This window comes from Lissotriton helveticus, chromosome 1_1, assembly GCF_964261635.1.
Source record: "Lissotriton helveticus chromosome 1_1, aLisHel1.1, whole genome shotgun sequence".
Lineage (NCBI taxonomy): Eukaryota > Metazoa > Chordata > Amphibia > Caudata > Salamandridae > Lissotriton > Lissotriton helveticus.
In genome coordinates this window covers 476,467,510-476,492,175 of record NC_136057.1, presented here as the reverse complement: position 1 = coordinate 476,492,175, position 24,666 = coordinate 476,467,510, and the positions used below count along the sequence as shown (strand labels likewise).

Below are 24,666 nucleotides of genomic sequence, written 5' to 3'. Positions count from 1 at the left end.
GTCACTTTTTAGTTGTTAATTGCTGTTTAAAAGGCCACACTGGTACCAATGAGGTGAAACATTGGTCCAGACGGCATGAATGTCCACTTAAACAAAACAGTGCTACAAAACTAAAACAAAACACGGACTGTGATTCATTGTGCTGCATCACTTGCCTTTTCTTGCCAAACCATGTAGTCATACCCGTCATATAGTTTGGTAGTCCACTGATGTAAAACACGGCTGCCTCACATCAACAGTACAGCCAAACCATACCTTCAACTATTTCCAGCATACTTACAGAGCTTTAGAAGTTTGAACTTTCTTTTAGATTATGAGCACAGCCAATGAAATTATAAGACAGGGAGAACCAATTTATGCGGTTTAATGCAGCACACTATAATACACCATCATTATGTTGTCATTTTTACGAATCTTAACACTGTGTAGGTAGAGGTTTCACTAGTACCAGGTTTAACACTCAAATGCAGTAATAAGAAACTGCATATTTCCTTTAGGCCCAATTATGACATAAACTAAGCCATTGAAACATGCAGGTATGATTCATCCTGGTCGAAGGTCTCTCAACAGCGAAATTTTGGGCTGACCAGTTGGGCATAAGGGAGGGTTTGGGGCATAGAGACCTCACAAACTAAATAATATGAATTAGAAGCAGAAAATTCAGTTTAAATCTTAGGTTATTCATTCTAATCCATGTCAGGCATCGTTTGCCTACTGTTAGTCAAGTCCTGATGTTCCTTTGTGGCTGCAGATTGTTTTACTCCTCTGCTAACCAGCTACCTCTCTAGCACCTGCAGGCACATAGGCCGTAAAGTAGAAACCTTAACAATAGCTTTATCCACACATTCTACATTTGCTGTTGCTAAAGACCACAAGCAACAGTTACCCCTTTAGTAGCAGGGCTTTCAGCTGTTTACTGTTAGGAGAGAAGTTAAGAAGAAATCTGGTGTAGTAATCACTAAGCCCCAAAAGAAGAATTACTGCTGTAACATAAGCCTAGACTGAGAAGAGGTTAGGACTACGAACCTTTGGCATCAAATTTATGGTCCAAATATTAAACACTCTTCACAAGGAAATTACACTTTCTCTGACTTAGGAGGCCAGACATTCATGTATTTGCAATTTATTATTCAAAATTACCTTCCAAGTTGAACCCTGGTGGAGCCTGGACTTTGGTGTTACCCTATGTCGTGATGGATCGGCTGGTGAGACATTCCCTTGAGACTCTATTCATGCTTATCTGTATGCTCCTGAGACACCCTGAGGTTCTTAGTTGGGACGCTATGGGGCTCGGGAGGCGGCTTCTATGGGCCTTAGACCCTCACGAGTGTGTGGGTGTTGTTGGGGGGGTGGTGAGTGTGTGATGATTGGGGTGTTGGGATCCATTGGTATGGCGGGCCCTGGGTCCTCTGTTCTGGACCCGGGTCTCTCCATGCCGCGACAGATACTTCACTGTTTCCTGAGGTATTGGGGTTGGGGGTATGGGGTGAAGGGGGGTGTTGTTTTGTTGTTGGCGTTCGGGGTAGTTCGGGCCTGGGGTGGCCTGGTGGGTGCTGGGGTTGGGAGGGTGGGACCACACGTGTATATTGCTACTGCTCCGATCAGATGGTGGGATGCACTGGGGTGGCCCGGCGGGTCGGATGGAGGGTACTGCCTCGATGATGGCTGATAATACGACAATGTCTCCTCATAAATCCCTTCGTGTTGTGACTTGGAATGTGAGAGGGATCCTTGATAAAATCAAACGAGGGGCTGTGTTGCGCTGGGGGAAAAGAGAGGCTGTAGATGTACTGTTGCTTCAGGAGACCCATATGTTGGGCTCCAAGGTCCTTAGTCTCCAGAGATTCGGCTTCCAGCAAGTATACCATGCGGGCTTCGCGAGAGGCTCCCGGGGGGTCGCCATACTGGTACATCGCAGGGTGGCGTATGTGCATGAGAAACAATGGATTGACCCTCAGGGCCGTTATGTTTTCATTAAGGGGTTGCTGGGTACTGAGCAGGTGGTCTTTGGTAGCGTGTATGCCCCCCCCGCCCATGCAGTGGGCCCTGGCTGAGAGACTGTTTACTTTATGGGACGAAATCCCAGATGTGCTGACTGTGGTTGGGGGTGATTGGAACGAGGTTATGGACGTGGGATCAGACCGCCAGAGACGGATGCCTGTTGTGGTGGACCCCTCCCCGGTGGCTGCTCATACTAGATTGCGTGCGACGGTGGATGGCTTGGGCTGATGTTTGGCGCCACTTTCATCCTGCTGCGCGTGAATTCACGTATGTGTCGGTAGTGCATGGTTCCTTCTCGAGACTTGATTATCTGTTTGTGCCTGGTGCCTGTTTGAGTCGTGTGAGGGATGCCGCGATACTCCCCAGGGGTCTGTCTGATCACTCCCCAGTTGTGGCTACTGTGGACCTCCCCTCGAAGCGGCAGCCGTTTCGTTGGCGGATGTCGCCATGGTGTCTACAGCAGCCCGACTACGTGTACCACTTGCGTGAGGCGATCGATAATTATTGGAGGGATAACCTAGTGGGCGATGTGGACGCGGTGATGGTGTGGGAGGCGCTGAAGCCCACGATACGAGGCGTTGATATTGCTTGGTGTTCGGCTGCCCGGCGGACGCATCGGGAGACCATTGTGGCTGCGGCCGCTCGAGTAGAGGAATTGGAGAGAGGTGGCCGGGGTGGGGGCGGTGAGGACGTGGTGCGGCAACTCCTGCAGGCCCAGCAGTCGTACGCCTCGGTCCTCTATGACGAGGCCCGGCAGGCGTGGCTCGCTACGCGTAGCAGAATTTATCAATGGGGCGACAAGTCCTGTACGATGCTTCACAGGCTGTGCCAGGCGACTTTCCAGCCTCTCGCGCTGCCGGGTCTCACGGCGGACGACGGCTCGGTAGTAACAGACCCGGACGTGCTTGCTGCTAGCTTTGCCCGTTATTATGAGACACAATACGCCTCCCGGGACCACCTGGAGACAGAGGAGATCTCCACCTATCTCGATGGCCTGCTGCCACAGGCCGTCTCGGACGAAACTAGGACTGCGCTGGACGCCCCTCTCACGGCCGAGGAACTCGGGGAGGCTCTGGGGCAGCTGAACACTGGGAAGGTGCCGGGCCCGAGCGGCTACCCATGCAAATTTTACAAAAAGTTCCACCTCCAGCTGGGGCCTCAGTTCAGGCGCGCGCTGGAGGCGGCGAGGGCCCGGGGGGAACTGCCGCCTGACTGGCGACATGCCGAGATCGTGGTTTTCCTGAAGCCGGGCAGGGCGCCGGACAGACATGACTCGTACCGGCCCATTTCTCTTTTAAATATCGAGGCCAAGATCCTGGCTAAGGCCTTGGCGAACCGGCTGCTGCCCCTTATTACTGACCTGGTTCATCCTGACCAGGCCGGATTCATGCCCCACAGGGCCACTCGTCATAATATTCGGAGGGCGCAGGCGGCGGTTGACGCCATGGGCGCTCGGGACAAGCAGGCGGCGCTCTTGCTGGCGGACATGGACAGGGCCTTTGACTCTGTAAGCTGGGCTTACCTGTTTGCCCTGTTGACCCGCCTTAACCTCGGCCCAGTGTTCCTGTCGTACCTGCGGTTGCTATATACTAACGTCACGGCCTCTGTTAGAGTGGCCGGGGCCACCTCCGGGAGCTTTCGAATTGGTCGGGGCACTCGACAGGGTTGCCCACTGTCCCCATACCTGTTCGCCCTTGCGATGGAGCCCCTGGCGTCCCGAGTACGGGCGGACGCTCAGCTGCGTGGTTTTGTCTGGAATAACGACCTCACGGATAGGATCGCGCTGTACGCGGACGATGTCCTCTTCTTTCTCACCGACCTACAACGCTCGGGTCCCCGGGTCCTAGAGGTCATGCGCGTCTTTGGCGAGATCTCGGGCCTTCGACTCAATCTTAATAAATCGACCCTGTGGGTACTGGGCGGCGGAGTTGTGACTGACCCCTGGGCGGAGGGACTGAGGGTGGCGACGGATGGTCTGAAGTACCTAGGCATATTCCTGTCGGAGTCGCGAGTCGTGGCTTGGGCCCGTGGAGTCCTGCCGGTGTGGGATCGAGTCCAGGCTGATGTCAAGACTTGGTCCAGGATGCCCCTCACCATCTTTGGCCGATCGGCCATCTTTAAGATGGTGGCGCTTCCGCGTCTCCTATATCAGCTTCAGAATTTCCCGTACCCTATCGGCCAACAGTGGTTTCGCCAAGTTAACTCCGTGCTCGGTCGTTTCCTTTGGGCTGGCGGTGCGGCCAGAGTGGCATTGAAAACTTGCTTCTTGTCTACTTATTGTGGTGGCCTGGCTACCTCGGATCTTCTCTCCTACTATCAGGCTTCCCACCTGCTTATTCTTAACGACTGGTGGTACGGAGATAGGGGGGACCCGGCGTATTCCCTGGAACGGTCGCTGATGGGGGATCGGACACTCCACACTATTCTGTATTCGGCTCGTCTGCGCCGCGCATTGCCGTCGGTTACCAGAGTGGTCTTTGCCGTGTGGAGGCAGGCCCTGCGCCGCACGGGCTGGTGGGGCAAGTTGACGGCTGAGACGCCGCTCTGGCACAATGGTTTGCTCCCGGAGCTGGCGGCCCTGTCCGGCTTTGAGGGCTGGGAAGCCATTGGTATCACGCTGCTGGGCCAGGTCATATCCGGTACCACTCTTAAATCGTTCGAGGAACTCCGTACTGAGTTCCAGATGCCTCAGTCCCAGTTCTTCCGATACCTGCAGCTGCGCCATGCTCTTACCCCGAGCATTACTAACCTAGACTCTCTACCGGAGTTCAGCCCGGTTGAGGCAAAAGTGTTTATGGGGGATCTGGGAGACAGAAAGGTTTCTCAGATTTACCAGACGCTGGTCACCCATTGCTCCTCTACCCTACACTCTCTTCGGGCGGCATGGGAGGTGGATGTTGGCCCTCTGGATGAGGACGATTGGAGGGAGGCGCTAGAATCCCCACGTGGGACCGCCATTGCTGTCCGGCTCCGACTAATCCAATTTAAATACTTGCATCGGGCCTATTATACTCGCGAACGACTGTGGAGGGCTGGGTTGATAGCTTCCCCGGAATGTTTGCGTTGTGGGGCGGTGCCTGGGTCCCTGATACATACTGTGTGGTCGTGTGGTCGGCTGTCTGGTTTCTGGAGAGGTGTGTGGAGTTGTCTGTCCGAGGTCCTGGGCTGGGACCTTGCCCGCACCCATCGGCTGGGATTGTTGCATGTCATGGATGGTATTGGTGGGAACGTTTATAAACGTCATCTGCTGCTCTTGGGGCTGGTTGTTGCCAAGCGGGACTTGGCCCGGGCATGGAAGGCGGTGAGGGCCCCCCCCCTGTCTGCGTGGCGCGCTGGGCTGGACTATTTCATGGGCCTGGAAAGGCCGATCTTTGAGGCGAGGGGCTGCCCGCGCAAACATTACAAAATTTGGAAGCGATGGGCCGACTACCGGGGTTTGTTGTTGGATCCCCCGGCGGAGCGAGAGGAGGACGTTTGATGGCAGAGACATCGTTGGCCCGAGGCTGTAACGCCCTGTGTGCACTACACCTCCACTTGCTGCTGTATGGATGTCTGTGCGCGTGTGGTCCGGGGGTGGGGGTGGGTGTTTGGGTGTTGGAGGGGTTGGGGTTGGGAGACAGGGTGGGTTGGAGGGAGTTTTATATACTGAGCCTATTCTTAACACATGCTCGACCATTTGCTACCTGTGTGATTTACTGTACCGAAATTGTCGTGGTGATCTCTGGTCTTGGGGGTGCCACGTTCTTATTGTTCATTTGCTCAATAAAATTGGTTGTGAAAAAAAAAAAATTACCTTCCACAAATTTATGCTTTTTTTTAAAGTCATTCTTAACAATGATGACCTCTTTTAGTCTTCTGAAATGAAACCATCTTGAGTTGTCAGAAGACAGGCAGCAAAAGCTAAACCATAAAGTAGCTAACATACCAGAAAGCTGTTGGGTTTTCAGTTTTGGACTTAGAAGGTAGGTTAATCTGATGGTATGTGGCTTTCTAGATGGAGCAATGAGGAAACAAAACTTCCTGATAAGTCTGCCACCATTTCCTAATATTTAAGAGGAGGATGATAATAATTTAAAATAGTTTAATTACAGATCTTACGGCAGGACACAAAACACAGCTCCCCGGGTTTTTTATTTAAGATCAATGAATGTAGAACCCTAAAATATGGAATCCACAGATTCAATGACTATTGCCTTTGCACTATTCCAACAACCCTGACACCTTTTCATTGCTTATCATTGTAATAATATTCAACTTGAAGTCTGACTCATTAGTGCATGAAAATTTCAACGCATTCCTAGCAGTCTTAAAAACAACTGTAAGCTTCCAAGATGACATCAACGTTCTCCTCTAACACACCTTATAGATCTTTGGATATAGCACAGATCAAGCCTAATCTTCAAGCCTAATCTTCAAGCTGCCCTGGAGAGATTAACAAGAAAGCCATTGATCTCTCCATGTAACAGACTTTACCACCTATACTGCAAATGTCAAAGTTAGTTTTAACTATGAAATGAAATATGAATGATATTGCACCCTTATAAAAACATACCACTGTATAAAGCACACAAAGCTCTTTGCGGTTGCAGTATAAATGACAGACAAGAAAATAATAATATGTAAGGGGTATGCATACTCTTGCAGGGCGATACCTGGCTTATTCCTACCTCAAGCGTAGAGCGCCTCAGGTCGCACTCTTACAGGAAACGTATGTAGCTGGGGCGAAAATAGAGCGCCTGCTTCGTCGCTGGCAAGGCCAAATTTATTCTGCAGATTATTCCACATATGCGAGGGGTGCATTGATTTGGGTCGTGCAGGGACTTCCTTTGCAGCGGAGGAGGTTAAAATAGACGCAGATGTGAGGTACATCTTTATAGACGCGCGTCTAAATGGTACACCACTGGTATTGGGGGTGGTATATGCCCCTAACTTAGAACAGACTTCATTCTTCCACTCCCTCACTAGAGTTATGGCGGTGTGGTCCTGCAAGACCGACAAGGAGGGGGGGGGTGGGGGGGGGAGAGACTATAATGCCGTCCTGGATCGCCTGGATCGCTCTTTTCCACCGCTACCGGGTATGCAGTCTTCGAAAAATGCTCAGGCACTATGAGAATGGCTTCACCACTGGTCGCTGTTAGACCTGTGGAAGGATCATCATCCTAATAATCCTAATATACTCCTACACGTCGTCACATGATCTGCATGGGCGCCTAGCTAGAATAGTGGGCTCTCCAGTGTTATATGCCATTCTTGAATGTGCAGAATATTTCGGGCGCACACATTCTGACCATAACCCACTATTAATGCACCTAACATGGGCGCCACCCTGCCCGCCTGTACCTGTGTGGCACCTCCAACCGGCGGCCCTAGAGGACGAGTCATTCTGTGAGGCAGTAGGGGCAGCTACAGCTGAGTATTTTGAACTAAATGTGGGGTCGAAGGGTGATAAACTTATAGAGTGGGAGGCATTTAAAGTATAAATCAGGGGTAGCTCTCTCTGCATTAACTGGAATATCCGTTGGCAATTGGATTGGGCAGTGGCATTGGTAGAAGCGGAACTGATGCAATTAGTAATAGACTGGGCCAAAAGAAAAATCAGTGGGAATAGTGGCACTGGAGGCAAACAAGAGGGGAGCTGGCAGAGTTGTCAGAGCGTCTGCGGCAAGTTAATTACGCTGCACATTAAGCTTGTACGCATGCGCAGTCAGATAAAGCAGGGCGTCTATAGGAATGGCTTATCCAGCACGACCAAACATCAAAACCTATAATGGCTCTTCGTACAAGTCATTACACAGCTCTCTATGCGGCCAGAAACACATTCAGTGATGGGGGATTCACCACCTTACTCGCCCAGACAATATTACCATAGTTACACCAGGCGCAGGTGTTAGAACTAGATGAGCCAATCACTCCTATGGAGATATGGGCAGCGATAAGGGCAATGGCTACAGGTAAGATCCCGAGCACGGACAGCCTCCCCTCATACTATTTTAAGGCCTATGCTTCCACCGTAGGGCAGCCTTTACAACAAGTATATGACAGTACGCTTAGCGTAGGCGCTCCTCCTTCCTCTATGTGGGAGGCGTTACTAATGTCTCTCCTCAAGCCTGGTAAAGACCCAACAAAGCCTGGCTGGTACCGGCCTTTGTAATTACTGAACTCAGACTACAAGGTTTTGGCCAAGGTGCTTGTCCCGCTATTGGTGAGAACCGATCAGAATGGCTTCGTCCCGGCCCGCAGTACATAGTTGATTCTCCGCCGAAACTTCAGGGTGGCAGAGTAGTCCTCCCGAGACTGGCCCCACTCGGGCTGGGTGGTATTAGATCTGGAGAAGGCATTTGATTGTCTGGAGTGGCATTACTTATTTGCGGTACTCAGTAAGTTAGGTATCACAGGGCGATTTCTCCAGCTAGTGCAGCTACTCTATACTCGGCCTATAGCAAGGATGAAAACTGGCGCGTACATCTCCGAGCTTATCCTGATTGGCCGAGGTACTAGGCAGGGATGTCAATTGACTCCCCTGCTATTTGCCTTGGCAGTAGAGCCCCTGGCGGCAGTGTTAAGGGAGCAGGGCGTAGACTGGGGTATTCCCCTAGGAGATGGCACGCATGCAGTACATCTGTATGCAGATGACATACTGGTATACCTTAAGGATATGCGTGTGCTCCCGTCCACACTTATTTAACACACTGGAGACATTTGCCGTTGTCTCTGCCCCGAGAGTCAACTGTGGTAAGTCAAGCTTGCATCCTTTTGGCAAAGTACAGGCGGACCCTGAGCTAATGTGCAATGGAGTCTGCATACCCAGGGAGCCCGACACATTCAGATATCTTGGAATTCGTATTTACAATACACTGGCCAATCTCTTGAAGGGTAATCTGGGCAGATCAATCACTGCGTTACATTCACAGATGGCTTACTGGCACACATTGCCGCGGTCGGTAGCAGGCGGCATTGCATTGGTAAAAATGGTGGCGCTCCCTAGACTGTTTTACTACTAAACCTGCCTGTATATGCAACCCAGTCTCGCTTCCGGAAATTAGACTCAATGCTGCGGGAATTCATACAGAACGGTGGCCGGTGTCAGGTGGCGCTTGCGAAGCTCCACCTTCCGGTGAGTGGGAGGAGGACTGGCTGTTCCTAACATGGAAGATACCACCTGGCATCACCACTACGGTGGCAGGCGAAGTGGCTGGCGGAGCTGCAACTATCCGAGACAGTGGGGATGGATCCTCCATGGTCTGAGGTGGACATACTTTGCGTTTTACACCCGTGCGCTAGGTTCGCCAGCTGAAGCAACTGATGCTCTGGGTGGCGCATAGGGTATACCGCATCAGCCTTTACTTGAAGCAGGCAGTGATCCCATATGCGCCAGCCATCCCGCTGCTGGGTACTCCTCAAGGGACAGGCTCGGTAGCTGCAGACACTAGGCGATTTCAACCAAGATGGGTCACTCACCCCATTTGCGGAATTAACTGAGACATTCGGGTTGCCACCTGGTCAATTTTTACAATACTACACAATAATGGCAACATACAGGGATAGCTGGGATGAGATGGCCACGGAACAGCATATCCATTTCATGATGCAGTATCTTCGTGTCATGGGTAGTGGTAGACACCAAATTAGATGGCTCACAGACACACTCAGGATCCACAAGGCAGCATCAATGATCCCCTGTTAGGCACCGCTGGGAAGCAGACAGAGGGAGGCCATTCACAGATAAGGAATGGTCAGGGGCATTGCTTAGTCCCGCACGCTTTCGACTTACACAACACTACATTATTCAAAGAGCCTATCTTACCCCAGGAAGAGTTAACAGAATATATGGGCGAACAGACTGGGGCTGCCCCAGATGTAACCATATTGGAGCCAACTAACTACACATGTTTTGGTCCTGCAGTTCCTTACACGCTTACTGGCATCGCATTTGTAAAATTCTGATGGCGATAGTGCGTCATCTGGATCGCACTTGGGAAGAGTGCATATTGCATATTTTTGCTAGAGGTAAGAAGTTGAGGGTAACATCCTGTTTCTTAGACCTGGGCATACTAGCTGCAAAGCGCTTGATAACTAAGAGGTGGAAAAGGCCAGAACCGCCATCAGTAACAGCATGGGTCAGTCTCTACTGGTATGGGTTAGAGCAGAAGCTTCAGCACTCCGAATTAAAGATATTCATGGGCACCGTAAGGTCTCAATAACGTCATAATGGGAAATGCTGCTGCAAGAATTGCGCGGGTCCATGGAAAAGGACACATGCACAATTAGAAAACACTTCTGGGCTGCGGTACACCTGGGGAGGGGAGGGGGGGGGGGGTTCACCCCAAGTCGTCATGCCTGTACACTAAAGGAGCAGACACACTGGACGAACGAAGCGGAGGGACACTGGTGGAATTGACCCAACAGCAGCAATTATACCTGCACGAGCGCGCCCATAATGGCAAATTACACCCACTCAGTCGCAACGCATGCCTCACCCTTATCTACGCATATACAACCTCCTATCTCCCATATAAACTATGGACAATACAAGTAGTGTCTGAATGTTTTGCAAGCTATTTGTGACACTGCACATGATGCCCGCATTTATGCTATAAGTATCCACAGCAAGATCCCTCACTCCACAGAGAAAGAAACCAGAGGGACGCAACGGGGAGCCAAGGAGAAACGCTTTATTGCAGCTTGGTAGGCATGACGCGTTTCGTCTTAATTGACTTTCTCAAATGTCAAAACACCAGAAACTGACACCTGCCGGCATTCAAACGATCCGTTTAACTCCCATTGGTGAGGGCCCAGCAGAGACAACCATTAGCATGAACACCTCTTTGTAGTCCCTCTACGCGGACTAAAACTCCCAGCAGGCACCATGTCAGCTTGCAGGTAAGAACTTATGGCTGCTGACTCCTTGTAACTTGTGGTGAGTGCTGGCGATCTATGACATGTCAAGTGTAGGTGCAGATTAAAATAGCAAGTGTCCTCGCGGCATAGAGGCCTCTCCCGGGCCCCCTTAAGACGTCTCACCGCATGCGTGAAGGTCTAGGCAGAACCGGAGACACAGAAGCAATGTGTTGGCCTCTCCGTGCAGTCACAAACTGGATTGTCAGCAGTGTAAGCACTGTTCCTTCATGCGGGGGCCAGGGCTTTTCAATAACTTGAAGTCCAGAAAAAGCTGTGACGCTTGTGCCCTATTAGCTCCGGCCACAAAACAAGACGGGTCCCCCTAGCGCGCTCGGCATTGCGCGCAAAATATCCACAGCAAGATCCCTCACTCCACGGAGAAAGAAACCAGAGGGACGCAACGGGGAGCCGAGGAGAAACTCTATATTGCAGCTTGGTAGGCATAACGCGTTTCGTCTTAACTGACTTTCTCAAATGCCAAACACCAGAAACTGACACCTGCCGGCATTCAAACTATCCATTTAACTCCAATTGGTGAGGGCTATAAGTATGTGCAAGTGCAAAGGGGGACAGAAAATTGGGGACACAATGTGGAGATGTGAAGCTATATTACTATGCTCAGAAGTTTTTGATACGTATGTTTTAATCTGTAGTACAAATATTGGATAGCCAGTCGCAGCTGCGCCCAGGTTCATGGGGAAACATTGGTTAAAGTACTAGATAGCCCTGGCACAACGTAGCATTGCATGGCTAGTTATAAAATTGTGTATACATACTTATTGTAAATATGCGGCCAACAAGTGATTACATTCTAGGAAAGGTGGGGGGGTTCCACCTTTGGTGGTGGTGTGCACAATTATTCTTCGACCATCTGGTCTTCCTCAGTTTTTTTCTATATTCATTTGAATGAACCGCGGCCGGAAGTGACACAAGAGACCCCTGAGGAAGGGTCCCATATGACCCGAAATGCATTGGGTATATGTGGAATTATGAAGTGATATGGATTACAAATGAATAGACTGATACTGATGAAGAATGAATTTGGAAAATAAATTAAATAAACACTTATGTGTTTGAAATGCAATTCTCGTATGAATAATTCATTGAATATAGAAAAAAATTGAGGAAGACCAGATGGTCGATGAATAATTGTGCACACCACCACCAAAGGTGGAACCCCCCACCTTTCCTAGAATGTAATTACGTATAGTGTTTTCAGACAAACACTTGGCAGGAGTTGCACAGAAATTACAACGGATTTAATATTTTGAAATAGTGAACATAGAGTGCACTGACGGACCTTCTAAACAGCCAACAAGTGATTGTCATAATCACCAGCAAAATCTCACATATGCTACTTTTATATTGTGTACCATGTGTTTAACTGTGCATAAAAAAATAAAATCAATAAACTGATGGGGTTTTTTTTTTTTTTAAATCACGCACACAAAGCTCATATTACTGCCTATGGTGGAGGAAAAAGTACTTGAAAAGATGGTGAGCCAGAATCAGTCATAGCTTCCATATTCATGCCTTCAATTTGCACAAAGATAATTAAGTAGCCCATCTGCTGCATCATGTTGTTCAATACTCAACACCAAAGTACCCATATCACATTCCTTTTTTAAACGAGTTCTTGATTAGCATTTACTCTGGCTCCAAGATTATGGTACACTATGGGAAAGTGCCTGCTCTTATGAATCATTTGCGTTACTTTTTCTAAATAGGACACATTTTATGATAAACAACATTAATCTAGACCCATTTAAAAATCACCAACCGAGTTGCCTTCACTTATCACCCACACTACAAATAGCTCCTCTCTAGACCCTAGAATGATCCTTCTTGCCTGTTGGTGACAGCCTATAAAGTTTTTTATCCGGTAACTAATCCCTCTACTTAAGAAGTCACCTACCACTTGCTCTGTCAATCTTGTTAAGTTTTTGTTTCAAAAGAAGGAAACCATAGCACTCCGTCATTAGTATAAAAACGTCATGTACATTCACATATTTATCCTTTAGAACTGTACAACAGCCGACACGCATTTTGTTACGCAGGGACTTTAAGGGTGTGAGGTTATTACAGAGTTCAAATTAAAATATGTCTAGAACATAGAGACAAATGTATTGAGTGGGTATCTGATCCGAATGTATAAAACCTTAAAAACCTGGTTTTGATATAAGACTCTGGGTGGGAAAGTAATAGAAAGTAAAAGTGAACTAAGTGCGAGTCCTCCAACATATTGGTCTGATAGTGGAGGGACAGGCTTACCACCAGTGATCAGATACAAAGTGCTAAAAAGCAGGTAAGATTTAAAACTATAGGGTGAAAATTAAACATCCACACCAGTGGCGCAAAAAGGAATGTCTAAATTGAATACTCAAACTTTAGTAATCGTACAACCTTGATTAAGGTATAGATGAGGTCATAGATTTAATGTACGAAGACCCATAAGGAGTGATGGGTATATACTGTGATGCTCTAAGGAATTGCACCTCTGCGAGATGTAAAGTGTATAAGAAGAGACGCAACTAGTGAAGAAAAAAAGCCAGTTGGCAAAAAGCAAATATGAGAAAATATGTATTCTATAAAGGACTGCGTATTTAGGTGGTGAATAACTCACATCTGGTCTGTGGAGGTAGGACAATTTCAAAACAGATGGTCATGTCCTGCAGCAAGAGCCTCAACCCTTGCATAAGTACAGGTCAAAGAATAAAAAGAAGTGGACGTTAATCAGAGAAGGGAGAGGAAAGGAAAAGAGCAATTAGGTTCAACTAGAACCTGTTTAATACGGTTGTTGAATGATTGTCATGTAGAATGACCTCTCTGTGATCTCAAGGAAAAAATGAGGAAGGAACACACTTGCTAATGTAAAATATTAATAATGATTGGTAGGTATAAACTAGCCTTTCAATAGTCGTTCTTAGGGTGGAGCACACCAGGGACCAGTGATTTGTATAAATTAGAATAAAACAAGAAGAGCAAAGCTGGAAGGCCTAGAGCTAGGAGAAGCTGTAAAAGGAGCTTCACATAGAATCATAAAGTAGTACCCCAGTGAAGGTAAGACCAAGATAACTTACTTCTGGGTCTGTAAAATCTTAGGAAAGTGTTCCCAAGGGTCTTCTTGATGTAAGGCTGTGTTAGAACTATGAGCTGTCCTAAGCAACGCGAGATAAACACTGAGTAAGTCCAAGGGAATATCAATATGAAAAGGGCATGGCTGAACAATGAGATATAAATATGCCTTACCTAAAACACCACGTGGCAAGTATAGGTCAAGTAAAATTTATAGAAAAGAGGGGACCATATAAAGCTCCTATCTGAAATGTACAATGAACAAGAAATACTGAGATAGTGATACTAATTTGCATATTGTGTCATCTCCCAACATGGTGGGCATACGAAAGATAACGTCCAAAAAGAACCCCAAAAAAGTGTGCTCAATGGCGAATCATGATAAGCCAGATCTGAGTTACCGATAGCATATATTCTGGCTAGAGTAGAATGGGCAGTAATGTTGCTATACTGGTTACTAGTGTAAAGTTGGCAATAGGTGACAAAAACTAAGTGAGTTCAAAAGTTACAGAGTGACGGAGTAACACAAATATGAAATAAGGGTGAACAAACGTGGTAATCAAACTGTAAAAATGAGTGTTTAGAAGTACAGTATCTGGGAAAAAGATTTAGTGGGAAACAGTATCACTAATATAAATGGCCTTAACACTCAAAGCATAAATAAGTGTCCCCAAACAACTAAAGTTCATTTAGACATAATCTGCAGTGTGTAAAGACTACAAGAAACACAACAGTCAATGTTTCCCAAACAACGAAAACACTAAAGGGCGTGTGCCGTAGGTCAACTGCAACTTGGTACACGACCAGAATTTATGCCTCTGATTAGGCAAAGATCTAATTGCGTAAAGGTACATAAGCAGAACCCCTAATGGGAACACCGTATGACAGATACATAGCGGGACATCATGCCAGCATTCTATTAATTAAAGATCCTATGCCGCGTCTCAGTTGTGAACGCAGAACCCAACCAGATTATATGGCTCAGATTAGACTAAACGATCCAATAGCATGTAGGTACAGGGGCGTGATTCAGTCATGGGAACATGCCATCTGCCGTTACCAGAGAGTTGACCAAGCCATCATTTAAAAATGTACAAAAGAACGCTAGAGTTAGCTTGGAACTCATGTATACACCGAAGTCATACCTGACGGAGTGTTGCTCTCTGGCATCTCAGCAAGGAAAGATACGCCAGAATGGCAGGGGTGTGGAAATTAATAAAATATCTACATGGGGCAAGTTGCTTCATAAATCTACTTGTCCTGTAACAAAATCCACTTGTCCCTAGGGTGCCATGTAGTGCGGCAACAAATTATGGCAGCAATCTCATTATATAAGAGCTCTGATATAGCCTCTCTGATTATGCCAAGACTCATAGTAGTGTTTGAATGCTTGCAAGCCCCTTATGTTGCAACGTTTCCGCAGATCTACATACTGGGGCTGAAGGTAGTGGTAAGCCATAGTTCTAGGGTTAGAATGCCCATTTGAATCTGTGCAAACCTACTAACTTGCATGTTTTAAGGGTTTTCAACAACTCTTCTCTAATCTTTTCCCATAAGGAGTAAATTTCCTACATTGCTCAGGACAATGGCAGGCGTAAACCTTTTTCCAGAGTTGGGAAAAAAGTGGTTGAAGGGAAAGTGAACTTGCAAACACTCAGATTTTCGCATGAGCAAATCTACACATGCTTATTTGCTTATGCTAAAATGCAGTTCACAAAAATGTTCTAGGAGAACTATTTCTTGTCCTACTTCTGTAAATTCTTGAAAATTCACAAAAGCTGCATAGCTGCACTTAATGCAAGGACATATATCATGGGTGTACTTATGAGACTTTCTTTAATAATTGGTCCCTAATTTGGTCTGGTGTTGACCATGATCTTTTGTGATTAATAAAATTCTCTCGATTGGCTGGCTTCACTGTGAGTGACAGCATTCTCCTCTTTCACAAGGAGCGTATCGGCACAGAAAGTAGTTTTGTTCAGTGCCAGTAACTACTGTGGCAGTGTGTGCTTTTTGAGATCAAAAACAATTTTTGCTTTTGCTAATGTTTGTCATAATGGTGAGGGCCTGGCAGCTCCCACACCACTATGGTTTTACATAAACCATACCAAAACAATTCACACATTGACTAAACTAAAAAGCTGACCACCAATTTCAGACCCACTGGCTTTGCCAATGCTTTATTATTTTTGTTTCCCATAATTGTATTGAAACTGGTACACTGATTTTCCATTATGATTATTTTCGGTAAATACTAGCATGCATCCACACGTTACTGAATGATGCTGCAAAGAAATGGTACCTGAAATTTTAAAGTAGTTTAGCAAAACATTTTTTCCTGATTTCATTATTTCATGAACATTTTATTTTGAAAGCAAAGATTCATCAATCTCGCTTTCAAGCTTCTGCAAATATTTAGATCAAGTCAGGGACCATTCTGGGAGCATTATACATAGCCTCATATTGTTAATCTTAAAAACGTATGTACACCTTTTTTTATTGGAACTGCTTGTCAGTAGTGCCGTCAGAGTGCTAACCCTACTAATAAAGGCTTTCAATTAATGAACCATAAATACAAGTTTGAACAGTATTAACATATGGACAGAAATATTACCTTAACTGCAAACAGCGCCCTTCCCTGATCCATAATGTGATACTGCAAACTGACAGCCTAAGTGTTTGTGCTGGAGAAGGTTGGGCCTACTTGTCCCAAGGACCTAATACACATGAAAGCTTGTTGCCCTGAACCCGAAACAATATATCCTGGGCGTCGGGCTATAGGAATTCCACGTCCCTGAAACGGGTGTCTATTTACGTGGTACTCTATAACTAAACAGCGATGAGGGACTGATAAGATATAAAGTCCCATAGGCCACATAGCGCCCTTTTGAAGTTATGAAGGGTCCCTAAATGGCATATATGATGACATACACTATGGTCATATGTATAACGTACCACCCAAGTAAATGGCACCAATGGACACACTACATAAGAAGTAAAATAAGTTAAATCTGAACAAAGAAAATAAGTGAGTTGATGTATAGCACGGTGATTGAGACCGGTAAGGCAGTGGGTAAAAAGCAAGAAGAAAGTTTTTTTTTAAAAAGAGATCAGTGCACGGTCCTTGTGACTAGTGGGGCAATAAGTAAGAAAAATACAAGAGTATATAACGAATTTAGCATGACATCAACATGGCAAACTTGATTGTCCTGTAGGTCTTGTGAGTATAGGCATCAGTTCAAATGGGGGCCATAAAAGCTGTTAGGTAATCATGCCCAAGTTGGAGTTGTGCTGTAAGAAGATAAAAGTTAGAGTCAAGTGAATAGTAAAGATTCCCGTCTATTTCCCAGCGGGTCATGGGGTACAAAACATTGTGTGTCATAGCTATCAATGTTTGAAAATTACTTATGATTGATGAAAAACGATACACACAAAATATTTTGCAACATTATACAAGACATTGGTGACCCCCGGGCACTTGTAATATTTTGGTCATTTGTTATTTACAATACTCATGTCTTCAATCAAAATAAACATATATATCATGATGCAATCATTATAAATTGGTCACATTCATTCTTAATATACTACATTCAGGAAATATCGGTCGAGAAGATATGTATAGAGACTGTATATTAATAGATAGAACGTATTCAGATAAGGTTTTGCTGAGCTTAAGTTACTCAAAACATTTTGCGATTAAATCATTTCTTAATAGCAACACAATGAATTCAAATTGTGTCCTGTCAGACTAGTATCATTATATATCGGTACATGTAACGCATAAAGAAGTACCTGCGGAAACGTGTATAAGAGAGAAGATATGCAGAGACCGCATACTGATCAAAAGGTCAGTCAGATGGTGTTTCATACAAACCTATGTTGCTCAAAAGTATAAGTACATATGCAGGGTACCACATCACGTTCACTTTGTTTACTGTGCAGTATCATTATTAAGTGAGAATGAGAAATACGCTGAGTTCCTTGTCGATTTGTAATAACTTCACAGCCTTGAAAAAGTCACTGAGTGGCGAAACAAGTCAGCTGTTGTCCAGTAGCAAAAGATGAATATATTAATGTAAATATACAGAAGATCACAAAATCCTCGATATCTTTAATTCAAGCTATGTTCAACACAATTCCTTAGTGTTTTGACTGTATTACATTTTTAGACTAATAACTGAGTGCTATGGTTTGCTCCTTTTGGAAATTTGTAAACATTGGATCATTTGGTCATGAGCTCACACCTTTGGTATTAGCGTGTGGGATACCAATAAAGGGCCATCCCAAATATCTATGACTTCATTGTACTGTTCCCACATAAATTGTATGTTCTAACGAGCTGCGACTGTTAAACTACTACTACCTCTTGTCTTTATTGTTAAGTGTTCTATGTTCATAGGGTCTATAATTGGTTCCAAAGTAGTTTCTTTGTTACACATTATCGTTACCTTAATCCTTTTTCTAAAACAACATACAATGAACTGATGAGCTCTGATGAATTGGTCAGAAGCCACAGGAAGCAGACATGTCCCTTAACAATACAAAAAGCTTTACATTGATTCACAGACGTGCCGATAAAAAGCAAAGAACACGTTGCACTTTATCATGACATGATTCTTCCACGGGGCGACCCTTAACCCCCTTTATGGCTACGTAAAAGTCGTTAAGATAGTTAACACCAACAACTCCAGTGACCACAAGAAAACAATCATCCATGCTCAACTCCACGCGAATAAATAAGTGCTTTCAACACTGTTGGATTGTTGTGCTCAATGGCAGTGTGTAAAAGAGAAAGGAGCCATAAATAGGTATTAAAAAAATCAACACAAACAACAAAGTAAGTAGACTCACCAGTGGGTTTCACTGCATACGGCAGAACACAACCAACGAGAGAAATCATTGGTGATATCTTGCTTGCAATTTGCATCATCACAAGAGACCACCAACATGAAAATGGGAGCTGCAGCGTGGGAATACAGACATGCAATGATTTGGGGTAAGAATGCAGTCAGCCGGACAGAAAAGCATGAGGCAGCTTAAGTCTCCGCCCATGGCATCAACACAACACAGAAGACACACTGAATGATCGGGGGCTTCAGTTCACAGTGTACCAAAAGAAACACACTTAAGTCACTTCTCGTTATATCAGACAGCCCCCAAGAGGTGATGAATTGCAGGAGGCTTCTTCTCAAAATTGTATATTTCACAGATGCATGCCAAAGCAGCCTTTGACGACAAGCTGATTTCCACCCCCATGTTATAACCTACCTCGGAAGAATATCACGAAGCCACCTCATAAATGCGTTTAAGAGTGTCATGGCTACCTACCCACCACTTTGCAGGTTACAAACTCAAGAAGAGAAGTAAAGGCAATTCTAGTCGATTATAAGTACATTTCAGAAGTAAAGGAACCCACAACTTAAAACTCCCGAGCAACCAACGATCTGCGGGACACCAGTTACAAGTGAAAACTCAAATCTTCTCAACACTCAGATTACAATACAAAGAGGATTAGGGTAGGCAACATACAGGACACTCATCAAAACAAAAAAAACCAGTGAGGATGCGCAAGGAGAAAAAAAAACGAGCTGACACATTTATACAATGGTACACATTGTATGTCTCATCTAAATTACTGTTTCTATTGAGGGGTGTACCTATCGTAATAATCGCTCGTTAACTCATCTGAGATCAGCTCTAGTGACGGATAAATGCTCCATTACACTTAATTTTGCACTATGAAGAACACTAGATGCATTTCAAATCCATGAAGATTGATTTTTACAAATCTTATAGAAAAGTATTACACTTCACATCCTTACCATTTGCGATCTAACCCAATCAGTTTGCTAAGTATCTCCAGGATAGTGTCAGTTTGTTTTACCATGTGACGTTACAACTTTACCACCAAAACAATGTATGTTGCTTTATTTATGGGTAAGTAACAATAAAACATGGGCTCAAACACTGGCAAGCTTCCTTGGCAACCCACTTTATGTTTAGGTCACCCAACACAGATTACATTCGTAGAAACAAACGTTATTGTAGTAATTTTGAATCTGAAATAGTCTCAAACCATTTTGTTTTACTGTCAACTGCTGTGAGATTAAAAATAAATATTTCGATGGCCAAACTGATTCGTCGGCAGCTAAGTCTAACCTAGACAGACCCTGGGTCGTCTCTGCCTCGGCTTTTCTTTAGACTTTTGCGGTTTGCCAAACATAAGTATTCCTGGCTACACACTGGAAAGGGGGCGTTCAGTTATTTCGGCCATCCTAGGGCCAGGTGTGAGTCGATACCCAGAGGCCTTAGCTGATCCTGGGCCTCTACATCCACCTCCCCGCCCCCTCGTAAGGCAGAGACAAAAGCATCTGCCACGGAAACTGTAAGCTGTAGGAGATCCTTTTGCGGCCTGTGTGACAGCTCAGGACCGCAAGACTTCCCAGACAGTCTGTGCTCGCTACCTTGACCCCAGAAGGCCGATCCCGAGCACAGATTCGGGAAAAAAGTGGCAATAACTCACCGCATGAAGCTCCTCTTCCCGCAGATCCAAGATGGCTGAGCGCGGAGCAGGGAGAATGCTGGGTGCACTTTCCCCTTTGACCCCGTCAGGCGGTAACCTCTTTGGTGGCTGCCGATTGTCTGCGGCTCTAGGGGTTCCCAGTACGGACGTCGGAATGGGGCGGACGGCCTGTGTATTAGCGGAAGACGCGGGGTATCCCGTATATCTCTGTCACCCAGCCATCCCTGACACTTACTGCACTGCGCATGCGCACCCGGCTGATCGTGGACCCGAGTCAGAACTTAAAAACAAGCCCAATGCATCTTAAAAAGAAGCCTAAAACAAGCGCATATCCTACCAAAGGACACATACGGTGTGCCCGAATCCACAAAACACGAAAAAAGATAAAAAATTGAGGATAAACAACGAGAAAAGCAAGTTATTGCCATCAAACTTAAAAAAACACATAAAAGTCCCACAAAAATGTTTTTTTTAGTGCTTTTACATCTGTTCCTAAAATAAGTCGTGTTTCTAAACTTAAGCTTTTGATGGGTGATATTTGAGTATTTGAGTACTTTTTTGTTCAAAGAGACAACAGACTAAAAATGTCTTATTTTAGAATTGGTTTCGCAAAAATTTGTTTTCTTGTACAGGGAATCTCTCCATTCGAAGATGGCCACTACGTTGTTCAGTCTGCTTTTGAGCCTTTTTATTGGCGAAGCCCAATAATAAACAGCGCTTGAAAAGATTGAGGCTATTTATTCACGCTCCGCCAATGATTGTCTTGGACTGTCCAAGCCTGTATATTGGTTGGCTCAGACAGACAGCTGCAGACTATAGCCAGGCCAGCCAAAGATGAGATATGGGCTTTACGCGAAGCCTCAACAATCCACCTTTTGAGTAGCTAAACAAGCACAAACATTCCTTTGGCGTTTGGAAAATTACACAGGACAAAAAGAAACTGAATGTTGCTTACAATAAGTGAATTAATTGTGCCTGTGCCCACGGCCCATTTATCCATATCAACATTTGGGAGTAGCTAAGAGAGATATTTAGCAACATTTGATTTGGAAGAATGTTTTAAGTGGGAGAAAGCGAAATAAATCTTGGTTCCCAATCGGACGCCGAGAACATTGGCCAAGATGATGACTAAAAGTCAACTTGTTTATTCCTGTCTTCTTATGGCTTTTGATTGCTTACGCCTCTTTCCATGTCAAGGCTGGAGGAGAGCTTTAGGGTTATTATTTCTTAATGCGGTCTGTCAATATTTCTTTGCAGGTGTGAAATTCATTTGACTGCAGTATTCCTGTGTGCAATTGAAATTGTATTTATTGTACAGTTTATTAAAACCTTTACAAACGTGCATCTCATGTTGTCATTTTATAGCAACAATCTGAACAGGAAAAAAATAAGTCACTGTTAAAACACAATAAAATAAACATTAAATATAGCCCTGCTAAGCCTAGAGGTTTGACCGTCCTGCCTCCATCTGCAGCGGTCGCTCCCCCACGCTCCATCGCTCCATCGCTTTCCTAAGGCTCCCTGCTGGTATCGTTGCTCGTGCATGCGCTGGAACTGTAAAATTGTAAAATTGTTTCACTTGTGATCTTTATTTAGCAGCCAAGCCTTAGCGTTACGATATTTAACTGTGCCTGCGCTCGAATTGTATAATCGTCCACTTGTAATTTTAATTTAGCCTAACCTCAGCGTTACGCTATCTGCATAACTTGCTGGTCGTTTTATTCATCAGCTGTTATCTGCCGATCTGTGCCGGCGCCTCTGCCCACCCCAACCTCGTTGCCTTAGGTTTCGATTTTGCTGCCATCTTGTTTGTTGTTGGGCCGTCCCAGCCTGCAGTTCCACCCCGCTCCCGCCTCCCAGCTGACCCTCCCTCCCTCAACAGAGTATAGGATCCCTTCTCCCAAATAAGCGCTGTGACCGTCCTGCCTCCATCTGCAGCGGTCGCTCCCCCACGCTCCATCGCTCCATCGCTTTCCTAAGGCTCCCTGCTGGTATCGTTGCTCGTGCATGCGCTGGAACTGTAAAATTGTAAAATTGTTTCACTTGTGATCTTTATTTAGCAGTCAAGCCTTAGCGTTACGATATTTAACTGTGCCTGCGCTCGAATTGTATAATCGTCCACTTGTAATTTTAATTTAGCCTAACCTCAGCGTTACGCTATCTGCATAACTTGCTGGTCGTTTTAATTCATCAGCTGTTATCTGCCGATCTGTGCCGGCGCCTCTGCCCACCCCAACCTCGTTGCCTTAGGTTTCGATTTTGCTGCCATCTTGTTTGTTGTTGGGCCGTCCCAGCCTGCAGTTCCACCCCGCTCCCGCCTCCCAGCTGACCCTCCCTCCCTCAACAGAGTATAGGATCGCTTCTCCCAAATAAGCGCTGTGACCGTCCTGCCTCCATCTGCAGCGGTCGCTCCCCCACGCTCCATCGCTCCATCGCTTTCCTAAGGCTCCCTGCTGGTATCGTTGCTCGTGCATGCGCTGGAACTGTAAAATTGTAAAATTGTTTCACTTGTGATCTTTATTTAGCAGCCAAGCCTTAGCGTTACGATATTTAACTGTGCCTGCGCTCGAATTGTATAATCGTCCACTTGTAATTTTAATTTAGCCTAACCTCAGCGTTACGCTATCTGCATAACTTGCTGGTCGTTTTAATTCATCAGCTGTTATCTGCCGATCTGTGCCGGCGCCTCTGCCCACCCCAACCTCGTTGCCTTAGGTTTCGATTTTGCTGCCATCTTGTTTGTTGTTGGGCCGTCCCAGCCTGCAGTTCCACCCCGCTCCCGCCTCCCAGCTGACTCTCCCTCCCTCAACAGAGTATAGGATCGCTTCTCCCAAATAAGCGCTGTGACCGTCCTGCCTCCATCTGCAGCGGTCGCTCCCCCACGCTCCATCGCTCCATCGCTTTCCTAAGGCTCCCTGCTGGTATCGTTGCTCGTGCATGCGCTGGAACTGTAAAATTGTAAAATTGTTTCACTTGTGATCTTTATTTAGCAGCCAAGCCTTAGCGTTACGATATTTAACTGTGCCTGCGCTCGAATTGTATAATCGTCCACTTGTAATTTTAATTTAGCCTAACCTCAGCGTTACGCTATCTGCATAACTTGCTGGTCGTTTTAATTCATCAGCTGTTATCTGCCGATCTGTGCCGGTGCCTCTGCCCACCCCAACCTCGTTGCCTTAGGTTTCGATTTTGCTGCCATCTTGTTTGTTGTTGGGCCGTCCCAGCCTGCAGTTCCACCCCGCTCCCGCCTCCCAGCTGACCCTCCCTCCCTCAACAGAGTATAGGATCGCTTCTCCCAAATAAGCGCTGTGACCGTCCTGCCTCCATCTGCAGCGGTCGCTCCCCCACGCTCCATCGCTCCATCGCTTTCCTAAGGCTCCCTGCTGGTATCGTTGCTCGTGCATGCGCTGGAACTGTAAAATTGTAAAATTGTTTCACTTGTGATCTTTATTTAGCAGCCAAGCCTTAGCGTTACGATATTTAACTGTGCCTGCGCTCGAATTGTATAATCGTCCACTTGTAATTTTAATTTAGCCTAACCTCAGCGTTACGCTATCTGCATAACTTGCTGGTCGTTTTAATTCATCAGCTGTTATCTGCCGATCTGTGCCGGCGCCTCTGCCCACCCCAACCTCGTTGCCTTAGGTTTCGATTTTGCTGCCATCTTGTTTGTTGTTGGGCCGTCCCAGCCTGCAGTTCCACCCCGCTCCCGCCTCCCAGCTGACCCTCCCTCCCTCAACAGAGTATAGGATCGCTTCTCCCAAATAAGCGCTGTGACCGTCCTGCCTCCATCTGCAGCGGTCTCTCCCCCACGCTCCATCGCTCCATCGCTTTCCTAAGGCTCCCTGCTGGTATCGTTGCTCGTGCATGCGCTGGAACTGTAAAATTGTAAAATTGTTTCACTTGTGATCTTTATTTAGCAGCCAAGCCTTCGCGTTACGATATTTAACTGTGCCTGCGCTCGAATTGTATAATCGTCCACTTGTAATTTTAATTTAGCCTAACCTCAGCGTTACGCTATCTGCATAACTTGCTGGTCGTTTTAATTCATCAGCTGTTATCTGCCGATCTGTGCCGGCGCCTCTGCCCACCCCAACCTCGTTGCCTTAGGTTTCGATTTTGCTGCCATCTTGTTTGTTGTTGGGCCGTCCCAGCCTGCAGTTCCA

At 46.1% G+C, this 24,666-nt stretch overlaps 1 protein-coding gene across 10 annotated transcripts in view; it reads right to left on the bottom strand.

Moving 5' to 3' along the window:
* Positions 1 to 20,770, bottom strand: part of CNOT2 (CCR4-NOT transcription complex subunit 2) — a 427,872-nt gene extending 407,102 nt beyond the window's left edge. For 3 of the 10 annotated variants that reach the window (XM_078673910.1, XM_078673906.1, XM_078673912.1), the window contains exon 1: positions 18,829 to 18,848. Coding sequence is in view for 5 of the 10 variants with exons in the window: in XM_078673911.1 (XP_078530037.1) it covers positions 20,501 to 20,505 (5 nt within the window). In the remaining 5 variants the exon portion in view is untranslated. Of the gene's footprint in view, positions 1 to 18,828; positions 18,854 to 20,500 lie in introns of those variants that run through there. The other 7 variants (XM_078673911.1, XM_078673914.1, XM_078673916.1 and 4 more) reach the window with 6 other exon arrangements.
* Between the last annotated feature and the right edge of the window lie 3,896 nt (positions 20,771 to 24,666).